The sequence below is a fragment of the Choloepus didactylus genome, chromosome 2 (genome assembly GCF_015220235.1).
Source record: "Choloepus didactylus isolate mChoDid1 chromosome 2, mChoDid1.pri, whole genome shotgun sequence".
NCBI lineage: Eukaryota > Metazoa > Chordata > Mammalia > Pilosa > Megalonychidae > Choloepus > Choloepus didactylus.
This window is the reverse complement of record NC_051308.1, coordinates 144,580,060-144,594,416: the sequence shown is the minus strand read 5'-3', so window position 1 is coordinate 144,594,416 and position 14,357 is coordinate 144,580,060. Positions and strand designations below refer to the sequence as shown.

The following is a 14,357-nucleotide window of genomic DNA, read 5'->3' as shown; positions in this document are numbered from 1 at the left end:
CTATCTCAACACCATATTGTGTGGGACTAACGAGCTGCATTAAAGGATTGTATACTACAACTATGTACAATACGGCACTTGCCTTATTATTTCTTGGTTACTTTAAGTATTCCCTTTAGGTTTCTTTACTTAGCTGAAATGCAGCCATTAATAGCAAATCGATTGAACAACATTTTGTATTAGATAAGCTTTATTGCACTTGTATATGTCTTTACATTACAAATATACATACAAATTACAAAAATGCAAATGCTTAACACTAAAAATTAATATCTTTTAAAACCACCCATCCAATATAAAGTCTTTTTAGTAACTAATTATTAACAATTTCCCCAAGATCATGCACATGTACAAACACTCACCCACCAACAAGGACAAGCCAGGAAAGGTCTTTGAAATGAGCACATAGGCTTTAAAAATGGAGACAATCATGCTCACCAAGAGATAGGGAACATTTATCTGGCATCTGCTTGAATATTCCTGTCACAGGAGGCACACCACCTTGAAAGGCAGTTAATTCCATTTCCAAGCAACTCTAACCATTCAAAAAGTCTTAATTGCTGAATTAGCATGAAATGTTAAATTAACTTAAACTGGGCATGCATTCTGACTCCGTTAGTCACAAGCTTTTTAGTTTAGTCACTTAGCCCAAAGCTTTTTCTACCTCGTCTAAATGATTATAAAATAAAGTAGAATAATTAGGGCAGTGAAAGAAGAAATATCGCTGTTTGTAATTTTTTACATTATCTATTTATCATCCACTTATTTATATGAAGTAGAGTGTACACATTAATAGCATGGACTCTAGAGCCAGACTGAAGCCCACATTTACCATATACTGGCTGTGTGAACCTAGACACTTTTTTTTGTCACCTACTTTTTGCCTCAGTTTCCTCATCTCTAAAAAAGTGAGAAACAATGGTACCAACCCATAGGGTTGTTGTTACAAGGTCTAAATAAATTTAATACACATAAATGACTTAGAACTATACCTGGAATATAGTAAACACTATATAAGTGCAAGTAATTACGATTACTGTCTGATCTAGCTAGCTATCTTTCCATCCATCTACGCAACAAGTACTTCCAACTTGCCTTCCCCTTTCCTTGATCTGAAAAGGGTTTAAGGTAACACACTTTATAGTTTAAGTGCTTAAGGAATTGTGAGAATTAGATTTAAGTTTAGCTTTCACACAGGGTAGGGGCAGCTCAGGGGAATGGCAGAGGGACAAGAAGCCAAGCTATAATCTGTGGCCCGTCCTCCTGTTTATCCGCCTACTGTCCTTGCAAGGTGGGGGGGGGGGGTAGAGGTTCCTAAAATAGCTTCGTAAGTTGTTACCAAACTAGCTCAGAGGCCTCTGCAGTTAAAGAACAAAGGAAAGAGGGGTGGAGACTTGTTCAAATGTTTCAAGTTTGCACAGGAGACTTTTTTTCAAATGTTTCCAGTTTGGGCAGGCTGCATGTTTCAAATTTGCCGGGCTAGTTATCTTTGTGGAATAGAATGTAACCTCTGGAGTAGCCAGCCACTGGAGAAACGGGAGGGACTTGCAGTTGGGGGTAGGGAATAAATACTGCTGGATCTATTTTCTGGGTGCCAACCACCCACATCTTGGTTGGGTGCCCGTTCTTGCAAGATCGTGAATAAATTCTTTTTTTCCTCCACAATCGGGTGAGCGTTTATTCCTTTCAGGAATAGTGCTTGTTTCTCACAGTAATGAACTTTGAAATATACCATTATCTGTTCTTCAGGGGGATAAAAAAAGAAAGAAAAGAAAACTATCCTAAGGAATTCTTTAAGTAGGGCTAGCAGTGTAGTTTCTAAAACTCTTTGATTCAGTTTATCAAACCTCTCAGAGAAACTAGGGTAGAAAAGCTACAAACCCATGCACAAAATGTACACAAAATAAGGAGACAAAATTCTTCTTGCTCTACTCCTCTTTTCCTATCTCACCCTCCCCTCCCTTCTCCTCCCTTCCCCTCCCTTCCCCTTCCCTCTCCTCCCCTTCCCTGCCCTTCTTGACCAATGTAGCCCTAAAGTCAAAGCAAGGTAGGTGTCTATGAGGATTTGAGGGAGCCATGGGGGCCCAAAGTGGGTTGTCAGAGCCTGAGTAGAGCGAGGCGATCTGTGCAGAGGAGGTGGTCTGGCCCCAAAGAGGCAGGAAGTCTTCCATGGTGGTGGTGACAGCCACAGGGGCATCAGAGCCCAAGTGGGGTAAGGAGTGGTTCCCCGTGGCAGGAGAGGTAAAATTCTTGGATTTTCTCTTAATTTCTTTTATTAAAAGAGTACATGACCTCTGATGGTAACCGTCTACGTAGCACAATCCAAAATGTCAGGCATAATTTCTCTGAGATCTTAAACCACTCTGAGGTAGAGTTCAGAAAGATAAATGCCAGGCACAAAGTTGGCCAATGTGTCAAATAACCGACGGTGTCCACCTCCCTTGATTGCATTCTCTCCTGCTTATCTTTATTGATCAGGATCTTCCACCCACCAGGTCCTACATATTTCTATAATGTGCCTCTGTGTGCTTTTTACCCTAGACTGTTTGAGATTTCTTAACACCAACCCCTATTTAATTTCACAACATACTGCTAAACTAGACATGGTAAAAAATGATGGAAACCTACTTCTAAGAGGTTCATTTTGACTCTGCTAAGAATAGTTGTGGCCACCTGGTTTTGATATCTGTGCTTCTCCACTGGGTCTTCCTTGTCTCATCCAACCAGTTATTATGGTCTAGAAGATATACTCTTCATCCATTCTCTCTCCTCCAGTCTGCTGTGAGGCAGGGTGATTCTGTATGGTACTCCATGTCCCATGTGACTGAGTAATTGGCTCAATTTCCTTGTGAAGCTGTGGCCACGGTGATGCACCACACTTTTCCTTCTTCCCTGCCTCTCCTCTCTATTCCCCTCACTCTTACTGCCCTAGAATTGTATCCTTCAACAAACCATTTTCAAATAGCTTTGGCTCAGGCTCCAGGCTAACTCATGTTAAGAAAGAAATGAGTTCGATATCTATTTAAGGCCTACTATTGTGAGCCTTTAGCAATGGCTCAATTTGGTATATATCTGATAGCATAATTAAAGTGAACACATACACATAGCAGAAGCTATGTCTTATGCATCTTTGTTTTGTCTGCAGAGGGACTTTGCTCATAGTAGGTGCTTCATATATGTTCCTTTGCATGGAATTGGAGGTTGTCTATGTACCACAAAAATAGAAGATCCTGTGCTCAGATATCTGGACAAAGAAAATTGAGCAGAGCCTAACAATGTAACTGATTTGAAACCAAGCTGTGATAACCTTCCCAGAGGCTGCTCCTTCTTTTGTGGTGCTCAAAAAATATGGCAAATTCAAACCAGTTAGAGGAATGGGTAAGAGAAGCCATTACAAGCACGTGCATTCTAAAGTTAGAGTGGTAGGGATGTTTTGGTTCAGCAGGGTTCTATTTCCAGGAGAAAATAAAGTTCTCTTAAGAGTATGTGTATGATAAAGAAGACACTAGGCATACATTAACTTTTACAAACATCATTTAGTTGAACTTACTATATTTTAAGAATATATCTGGGATCCTTTGAATAGGAAGTGAGATCTGGTAGGTTTGTACAGATTAGTGTGAAATCCTTATACATCCCAAAGTGATTTGGGTAGAGAACAAATATGTATTTGCAGGGCTCTCTGAGGAACCAGAGAAAAATGTGGCAATATTAAACTTGCCCACCTGGGTGTTACTGATGTTCTTGTAAGCATTTAAGGACTACCAATTTGGTAGGCCGAGCCCTCAGTCTTGGGGCTTCCCCTTAGGAAGCTTGCTACCGGAAAGGAAAGGCTAAGCCTACTTATAATTGTGCCTCAGAGTCTCCCCCAGAGAAACTCGTTATTGCTCAGATGTGGCCCTCTCTCTCTCTCTCTAAGCCCACTCGGCAGGTGAATTCACTGCCCTACCCACCCACCACATGGGACATGACTCCCAGGAGTATAAATCTCCCTGGCAAAGTGGGACATGACTTCTGGGGATGAGCCTGGACCTAGCATCATGGGATTGAGAAAATCTTCTTGACCAAGAGGGGGGAGCAAAATAAAACAAAATAAAGTTTCAGTGGCTAAGAGTTCAAATGAAGTCCAGAGGTCACTCTGGAGGGTATTCTTATGTATTATATAGATATCCTTTTTAGTCTTTAGTGTATTGGAATAGCTGAACGAAATACCTGAAACTGTCAAACTGCAACCCAGTAATAACCTTAATTCTTAAAAACGATTGTGTAACTGTATAGCTTGCATGGTGTGACTGTGTGATTGTGAAAACCTTGTGGTTCACATTCCCTTTATCCAATGCATGGACAGATGAGTAGAAAAACAGGGACAAAAATTAAATGAAAAATAGAGTGGGATGGGGGGGGATGAAATGTTTTGGGTGTTCTTTCATACTTTTATTTTTATTCTTATTTTTATCTTTTTTTGGAGCAGTGAAAATGTTTAGAAATTGTGGTGATGAACATACTATTAGATGATGGTACTGTGAACAATTGATTGTACACTGTGGATGATTGTAGGGTATGTGAATATATCTCAATATAACTAAATAAAATATATCTGGGTTCTTCTTTTATTATTATTATATGTTTTAACCACCCACATGGTCTTTAAAAACTTTACTCAAAATAGTGAAATAACACGGTATTCTCTGGTGAAACAAACAATAATGACCCCTCCTTGAAGAAGTTTTCATTCTGACGCAGAGCTTTTCAGTCTTTTTTTTTTCTTTTGAACTTATACAATGGGATCTGTTTTATTATTATATATGTATTATTTCTGTTTTCTGACATGAGAGTAAATAGCTGATGACAGGTTTCCTCCATTCCTTATTACATAGTCCACAAAATTAATTTATTATAGAGAGAGAACTTAATGAAGCTGAAGTACATACATCATCACATCAAGTCCTTTGCTGACCTTAAAAACATTAGCCTGCTAGTCACTGATGCGGTATCTCTGGGATCCTGTTATCACCTCCCCCAAAGACAGGCACATTTTAAATGGAATAGTAACTGTCTTGAATATGATTTTGTCTTATTTGTTTTCATGTGACCCTTCCATTATAAGGAAATCTTTTTAAATCTGTTTTGAAGTAAGAGTGCATAAATAAAACCAAATACTGACTCTTAGAGTTATTGGGTGTCTACCACAGCAAGTCTTGATGAAATCATGCTGCCAAACATTGCCCTCCAGGGGGATGTGAAAGCCTGGGGATATTTCCTTCAGGTGATATCCCCTTGGCTATTCCAGATGTTAAGTTTATAGAGGTTTTTTTTTTTTTTTTTTAAATTGACATCATCTAGATTGACCTTCTTGATATGTAGATTGCTCTCCTGTGGAGAGATTTAATAGACTGTTTTGACTGCAGGGAAGGCATATTTTTTTTCTTTTTTCCTTCTTTCCTTCCTTCCTTCCTTCCTTCCTGCCTTCCTTCCTTTTCTCCCTCCCTTCCTTTATTTTTGCTATAGTTTACTCAGAATATTATATTAATTAAACTGCAATTAAAGAAATACATATGGACTGCGAAAAATATCTATAAATTGGCTATTATTTTATAATTAAATGCTTTGACTTTTAAAAACTACATTCACTCATTTAAAACTTAATGCCCATTGCTGTAGAAAATAATTTTTAAAAATATTTTATTCTTCCAAAAAGAGAAGCAAGCAGCATGATAAAGACATTCATCATAGTCAGCTTAAAATTGACAAAACTCATGCTAAACTCAGGCTTTATGGAAGATTTCATGGTCAATTAGGTACATACTTGCATAAAATGGCCCCAGTACTGAAGATCACAAAGCCAATTACTGATCATATTTAATTTCACCCCCTCCTAAGTCCCAGAAGTAATTTTTCCCAAGCTTTTATATCCAAACAAAATGTACAGTAAACGTTTTTGAACACTATGGAAAGCTTTATGATATTTTATAATGTACAATCAATTAGTTCAAAAGCCTTATTAGATTTAGTCTCCAATATTTCTAAGACCTTTTGACAAAGCTCCAGCTAAGGTGGTCTAGAGTATTTTCCGTGACAATATGATGGACATAAGTGTACAGTTTTAAGTATGCTTTTTTTTTTTTTTTAATTTGAAATACAAATTTGAGTCATCAGGTTAGCTGTTTGCATTTGTGCAAGATTCAGTTTATATTATAGAAAACCTGCTGACTAATGTTCCATTCAGGAGCATTTTGTTTTACCATTTCATGCATGTCTGTATTCAAGCTAGAATAGTATTAAATGAACCTTTTATATTTTAAATATTCAAGAATTTTATATTCAAAATTTCTTCTCTAACTGTCAGACTAGCTTGCCTAAAGGCAAGGTAAGATCAAGTTAGAATCTCAAAGGAAGAATTAAATTTTATCATGGCATCCATCATAATATACAGTTTGCTTAATATGCAAATAAAGAGTATATGGATTCAGAGAATAAAGTATTTTCAGGTAGTGTGAAATCCCAGGGACCACTTTTACAGACTAGATTCTTTTTAAATTTACATTTCCATCATTTTAATGAAAACACAGAGTAAGCAAATTATAATAGAAATGACTTAAGTTACCATTGTTTCAATTCAATTTACTTCTACTGTATTATTTTTCATGGCAGCTCTTTATTTAAAACTAATAAAAACAGGAAAGAAGAAATAAAGTAAATATATACCTCAGCCTTTTTGGAGAGCTCCATCCAGTCATTTTTGTTGTAACTGCACATGATGCTAGCAATCACAATCTTTAAAAAAGAAAATACAAATAGTTATGCTGTTAAAAAAAAAAAAAAGTATACTAATATTTACATACATACATACATACATTCATAAATGGCAAACTATATTACAAAAATAGTTTTCAGTCTGTTGAAAGATAAATTATTAGAAAAGAGCAGAATATTACAGTGAAAAAGAGGATGAGATTTAAGGTTTCAGACTTAAGTTAGAGACAGTTCTCATTTACTACCTTTGAATATTTGAACAAGTTACTTAACTTCTCTGATTTTCAGTTTTCTCATTTCTAAAATGAGTCATCCTCAAAAAGCTGTAGTTAGATACATACATTTGTGTAAGTGCAAGAGGCTTTTTAAATTATCATGGTACCAAAGAAATGTTTGTTAATATAATTATTGGTGTAGCCAAAAGGTTTCAAACTATGGAAAGGAAATAAATTAGTGTCTCTGTCAATTATAACTTATTATAGTATGAATAATAATATTTTCCTTGTGAACTAAAGTTATAACATTTTATTAACCTTCAATTATTCAACTACAGTCTAATGGTAACCCTACAATGGAGGTTATGTTGTAGTTACTAGTTGTAGTACTGGTTACTAGTACTGAAGCCAGAATGTCTCATACAGAACCTTGACTTTACCACTTACTGTGGGACCCTGCCAAAGTACTTAGTTTCTTCACTGATAAAATGTGGATAAAAACACTACTTATTTAGAAAACTCATAATAGAAATTCCTAAGATTTATATAGCTTTTATCACATGCTAGGTACTGTTTTAAGGGTTTTTAGTTTAATAACTCATTTAATCATGCTAATGTTATTCTCCCCATTTTACACAGAGGCACTGAAATGTAAACCTCACATAGCTAATAAGAAGCAGAGCCAGGACTCAGACTGATGTAATTTGACTCAAGAAGTGTATTTTCAAATACTGTGTTTTGCTGGCCCAAAGTAAGTACTCAAAACATGTCAGTAATTATTTTTTCTTATTGCCATGTATAGACTTTGAGTTTGAGGCACATAGAGTTTGTGATATGCCTAAAGTCACAGTCTAGTGGTAGAGTTCACTCAAAGCCCTGCATTCTTACTACACATAGCTTTTTATTTATGTCTAGGGGAAAAAAACACAACAAAGATATGTTGTGAAAGTCAGATGAATGCGAAAAGAGGCATTCAACAATAAATCCAGTTATATTCCTAAAATAAAACATGCCACTAAACTACAGTGTTAAGGATATATTTTAAGGCAAATATCAAACAACAAAAAAAGTTAAAACTGCAACCTCAGGGTTGTAACTAATTATCATCAGTCAAAATTTCTGCTTCTGGGAAAGAAGGTAAAATGGACTGTGTATATCATCTTTCAAAGGTAATAATAAAATTGAATTTTAAAGTTTTATATCCATCCAAATAAACAATGTTACAAGGTCATTCTTTGTGGTCCTTGACAAACTCTTGTGTTTTTGTCTTACCTGGATAACTTCTATTTCTAGGGAAAGGTAAGACGAAGTCCTTATTCTTACAGAGCTTAACATCTATGGAAAATGAATAGATCAAATATGATCTTAATACATGGTGACTTTGAGGGTTTGTAGAAGAGAAAGAGCACAGTCACTGAGAACTAACACTCAGGCCCCTTGTTCCGGTTTGCTAGAGCTGCTGTTATGCAAAATACCAGAAATGGATTGGCTTTTATAAAGGGAATTTATTAGGTTAAAAATTAGCAGTTCTAAGGCCATGAAAATGTCCAAATTAAGGCACCTCACTAAAGAAAGGCTGATGGAGTCTGGAACACCTATGCCACCTGGGAGGGTACATGACTGGCATCTGCTGGTCCTTTGCTCCCAGATTCTGGTTTCAAAATGGCTTTCTCCAAAATGTTTCTGGACTTCTGTCTCTCTCAGCTTCTCTCAGCTCCTGTGCATCCGTGCTTGTTCTCCCAGAATGTTTCTCTCTAAACATATGGGGGTCATCTCTTAGCTTCTCCGGGGTAAACTCTGGGCTTTATCTCTTAGCTTAGCATCTCCAAATGTCCTCCTTTCTACATCTCCAAGCTTCTTGGACTGTGTGGGCTCTAAAAGGACTCCAGTGATCTGATTAAGACATACCCTGAATGGGCGGAGTCATACTTCCCTGGAATTGACCTAATTAAAAGGTCTCACCCAGAGTTAGGTGGGTCACATCTTCATGGAAACAAACTAATCAAAAGACTAATAAGTCTGCCTCCATAAGATTGCATTAAAGAACTTGGCTTTTGTGAGGGACATAATAGATTCAAACACGCACACCCCTTTTCTTGTCTCTCATCTCTCACCTTTCTGGCATTGACTCCAGACCCACTTTCCATCCTTTTGACAGATATTTGTTAAACATTTACTATGTCCCAGGCATTGTCCTAGATGCATTCCAGGGCACTTTACACTCTACACTCTAGGCCTCTAAACGTATTCGACCCAAGACTGGACATACATACAGGGTGCTGTAGCCATTGGGCAATTTTGGCATGCTTAGGAAATGACAAATAGAAAAGTTTTGCTGGAGTTGAAGGGAAAAGAAATAGTATTGAGAGAAGGACAGAAAGTAAGTTATTATTGTATTAGGGAGAATACTGAAAATCAGGGAGAAACACCTGTCTTTAATGTTGAGTTAATTTTTTCTCTCCTTATAGACTACAATCTCCATGGGAGTGGGGTCTCTTTTGCATTGTTCTCCATTTTACCTACAATAAACTAGCAAGGTGCTTGACACATAGTAAGAACTGAATGAATGACTGAATGAGTGAATAAGTGAATGAGCAGAGGTTTAGGAATAGAGGAGTGCTTTATCAGTTCCGTAGTGTCTAAAGAATATTAATTAAGCAGGAATGAATACCAAGAGTTGGAGAAGGAAAAAATAATCAATTGGTGAAAACTGCTGGCAATAATTATTACATGAACTTGAGTGAAGAATGATCAGGCTGACTCGGTGTTAGTCTTGGTGATGGAAAAGGGAGGTCAGATGTTAAAATACTCAGAGCTCATCAACTAGAGGGAGCAATTAAGAAGATCTGAGAGTCTGAATCTGAGTGACAGAAAAATCACAGAACGTTAGTAAGCCAAAGGTAGAACAATGATCAGAATTACAGAAGCCAGGAGAAACAGCACCTTCAGAGAAGTCTGTGTGGGACAAATTACCTCATGGTGGGGAAAGGATCAATGATTGGAATTGTAAACAATAGCAAAGAGGACAGAAACTTCTTCCTGAGAGAATGAAAAAGAGAGGAAAGTAAAAATAGATGATAAATAGAGGAGGAAAATTAAGAATGCCTGGTTCTTGTTTTTTGAGTTTAGGATTCAATCCATGTATCCACTGAAGCTGCAGCTTTTGAAAATTTGGAAGAAAAATGTAAGAATGGTCCTTGCCCTTTTCTGAAGAGAGTGAAAAGCTGCATTCCAAGCTTGCCAATTTGCAAGCAGAAAAGGGTCACCAGTGTAATTATGCAGTTTGGGTAAAATACACCTTTATGCCTGTGCCAGTTTGAATATATTGTGTCCCCCAAATGCCATCATCTTTGATGTAATCTTGTATGGGCAGATGTTACCAGTGTTGATTAGACTGTAATTCTTTGAGTGCTTCTTTGAAATGTGCCCCACCCAGCTGTGGGTGGTGACTCTGATTGGATAATTTCCATGGAGGTGTTGCTCCTTGGGGTGGGTCTAAGTTGATCAGTGGAGCCATATAAATGAGCTGACATAACAGAAGGAACTCAGTGCAGCTGTGAGTGACATTTTGCAGAGGTGCTACAGCCCAGAGGGACACTTTGAAGAATGCACAGAAGCTGAGAGAGTAGCTGCAGATGAGAGACAGTTTGAAGACGGCTGTTGAAAGCAGACTCTTGCTCTGGAGAAGCTAAGAGAGGACAAACACCCCAAGAGCAACTAAGAGTGACATTTTTGAGGAACTGCAGCCTAGAGAGGAATGTCCTGGGAGAAAGCCATTTTGAAACCAGAACTTTGGAGCAGTCGCAAGCCATGTGCCTTCCCAGCTAACAGAGATTTTCTGGACACCATTGGCCATCCTCCAGTGAAGGTACCCTTTGTTGATGGACACTTTATGGCCTTAAGACTGTAACTGTGTAACCAAATAAACCCCGTTTTATAAAAGCCAATCCATTTCTGGTGTTTTGCATTCTGGCAGCATTAGCAAACTAGGACAATGTCCTTGCCAAATGATCCAGAATCACCAGGATCAGTATTCTTCACTGAATTATAATACTGAATTTCTGTCCCATTTTCTCATTAGAGAACAGACTGGGAAAGAATACCTAAGAGCACAGGGAACACTAGACACTGGATCTTCTAACTCTTGATGGGTACCCCTTGCCTGAAAAAAAAGATAATAAAAACCTCTTTTGAAAAGAAAATCAACCAGAATGAAGCCTGAAGGTAGATGACATATTATCCTATTGTCTTCAGTTGCCTCAAGGCAGAGGTCAAAACCAAAAATTGCTAATCTAAGGATTTAGGTACTGAGCAGAGCCTCAAGGCTTATAGCTAAAACTACATGAGCAAGGTCAGATCCAAAGACCAAGACTGAAAAAGATTTTAGGCATTAGTTACTAGCTCATGGGGTTCTGCCTTAGTGAAACAGAAAAACAATAGACTTAGGTTTTAGGGAATTTCACTGCAAAAATCCTTCCAAACAAAGCAAAATAATCCCCAAATTCACTTTTCCATACAAATGTAAAGGGGCTGCTAAATGGTTCAGCAACAGCACATGCATCCTCCTCTCCAATGCCCTTTTCAAGGTCCCATGGGGGAATAAGGAAAATCCTCTGGGTGGGCAGTATCTAGCCAGGCAGATGAGCTGCCAGAAATCCCCTGCCAGAGAAGTAAGGCTTACTGGCACTGACAGCAAGATATGATATATGGTCTTAGCTAGCAGCTAACATGGCTCCTCTTTTCTAAATGGCAATTTTAATTTTGATAAAACTGCTTTTGCTGCAAATATATATCGATTGTGCTGGGGTTGGTTAAAATCATTATTTGCCCTATAGGTTGCTAAGGATCATGGAGTTACAATGGGGCTTTATGAAGACAAATAAACATCACTCAGAACTTTCTTGTACATTAGAAGCATTAGTGCCACCAAATGCCTGTGGATGCAGTGGCTGGATATGATATTGTGCTTTCTCTCATTGGCGAGGGGTGATCTCAGCTGGGAGAGATAATTACCTTAAGCAGGGGCAAGCATATTTTTTTTAATTAGAGAAATTGTAGGTTTACAGAAAGATGCATAAGATACAGAGTTCCCATAAATCACCCTGTTTTTTTAACACTGGCATTACATTTGCTACAATTCATGAAAGAACAGTTTTATAAATGTATTAACAATTATAGTCCATTACAATAGGGCTCACTGTGTTGTAGAGTCCTATGTATTGTTTTAAATTCATTTTTATTGAGATATATTCACATACCATGCAGTCACACAAAGTGTGCATTCAATTGTTCAGAGTACCATTATATAGTTGTGCATTCATCCCAAAAATTAATTTTGAACATTTTCATTACCACACACACATAAATAATAAGAACAAAAATTAAAGCGAAAAAGAACAATTAAAGTAAAAAAGTCCACTGGGTGCCTTTTTTTTTTTTTTTTTTTTTTTTTTTGCCCCCATTTTTCTACTCATTCATCCATACACTGAACAAGGGGGAGTATGGTCCATATGGCTTTCCCAATTACATTGTCACACCTCACAAGCTACATTTTTATACAATTGTCTTCAAGTTTCATGGGTTCTGGGTTGTAGTTTGATAGTTTCAGGTATTTACTGCTAGCTCTTCCAATTCATTAGAACCTAAAAAGGGTTGTCTATATTGTGTGCAAGAGTGCCCACCAGTGACCTCTCAGCTCCTTTTGGAATCTCTCTGCCACTGAAGCTTATTTCATTTCCTTTCACATCCCCCTTTTGGTCAAGAAGATGTTCTCCATCCCACGATGCCGGATCTAGATTCCTCCCTGGGAGTGATACCTACATATTTTTAAAAAAATTTTTATTCTAGTAACATATATACAACCTGTAACTTCCCCTTTTAACCACATTCAAATACCTAATTCAGTGCTGTTAATTACTTTCATAATGTTCTGCTACTATCATCACCATCCATTATCATAACTTTATGATAAATCCAAATAGAAACTCTGAACAACTTAAACATTAACTCTCCATTCCCTTCAACCACCATGTCTCCTGGTAACCTGTATTCTAGATTCTGCCTATATGAGTTTGCTTATTGTAATTATTTCATAACAGTGAGGTCATACAATATTTGTCCTTTTGCACCTGGCTTATTTCACACAGCATGATGTCTTCAAGGTTCATCCCTGTATGAGAACTTCATTCCTTTTTTTTTTTTTTTAATGTCTGATCTTATTTATTTGTTGCTCTTAGAAAATCTTATTTTTTTTTTTTACAATAAGTAGGTTGAAAACACTCAGATTGGCATCCACAATGCAGCCCTGAACAGATTTGCGCTTTCTTTCTCCAGTTCTCCTTGGTCTGTAACAGGAATGCCCCTTACTCAGTAAGAGGTGGACACAGCCATGGGTCAAGACACCCTGTTTCATGGAGAAACCCTTGTTTGTCGTTTCCACCACTGATTCAGACAATGTAACCCTTCCACTCTTCACCCAGAGTGTCAGCAGCAACTTCTGTGGCCATAAGCTTCTCATAAAATGTATGAAGTTTGTGTTCATCATCCACTTCAATGAGCTTCTGGCAGCCAGTGGCTGGGAAGATGTTCAGCTTCATGCTGAGGCAGCCGACCTCCCCGAGGTGCCACGAGAAAGAGCTCATTCCCTTTTATGGCCGAGTACTATTCCATTGTGTGCATATACCACATTTTGTTTATCCATTCATCAGCTGCTGAACACTTGGTTCACTTCCATCTTTTGGCTACTGTGAATAACACACTATGGTGTGCAAAGGGGCAGGTTTTAATTCCTTGGTGTGAGCAGCCAAGGATTACTCTGTTTTTCTTTCCTCTCCTTTTGAAACAGAATCTACCTTCTCAGCCAAAAAAAGTGGGAAAGTATCCCAGACTGGACTAATCATAGAGATTTGCTGCTACTCTGCTCCCATCAAAGTCCTTCACTTGAGCTGGGAGAGCAAAAGCTCTTTTTCTTGCTGGTCCTTGAATTGGAAAAAAGTATGTTGGTGACCCCTTTACTCTTCATTTAACAACCCTGCCCCAAAACTAGCTGCACTAGGGAAAAATAAAGCAGAGACAGAAAGAAAAGCAGAGCTGCAAGATGGAGAGGGATCCCATTACAGCCACTTACCACTGACATGACTGAACTTGTGAACTGATAAATACCACTTTTCTGGCAAAGAAAATTAAATTGACATTCTGGTTTGTGTCACTTCTAACAGTCTTGTCAATTACTACATACAAAACTCAATTGTCACTTTTGAAATTACTTCCTAAGCAATGTTTTTAAACAGTCAAATAAATTAAAGGGAAGAAAATACACATCATTTAGAAAATTTTACATTAGACCAATCGACTAAATAGTAAATATTTTTTTATCTAAAACATTATTGG

The 14,357-nt window shown here is 37.6% G+C and overlaps 1 protein-coding gene across 3 annotated transcripts in view; it reads right to left on the bottom strand.

Moving 5' to 3' along the window:
* The window catches only part of DPYD (dihydropyrimidine dehydrogenase), a 943,583-nt gene that overhangs the window by 305,657 nt on the left and 623,569 nt on the right, over positions 1-14,357 (bottom strand). For all 3 annotated transcript variants that reach the window (XM_037826568.1, XM_037826567.1, XM_037826569.1), the window contains one exon: positions 6,706-6,774. In XM_037826568.1, coding sequence (XP_037682496.1) covers positions 6,706-6,774 — 69 coding nt within the window. The remainder of the gene's footprint in view (positions 1-6,705; positions 6,775-14,357) is intronic.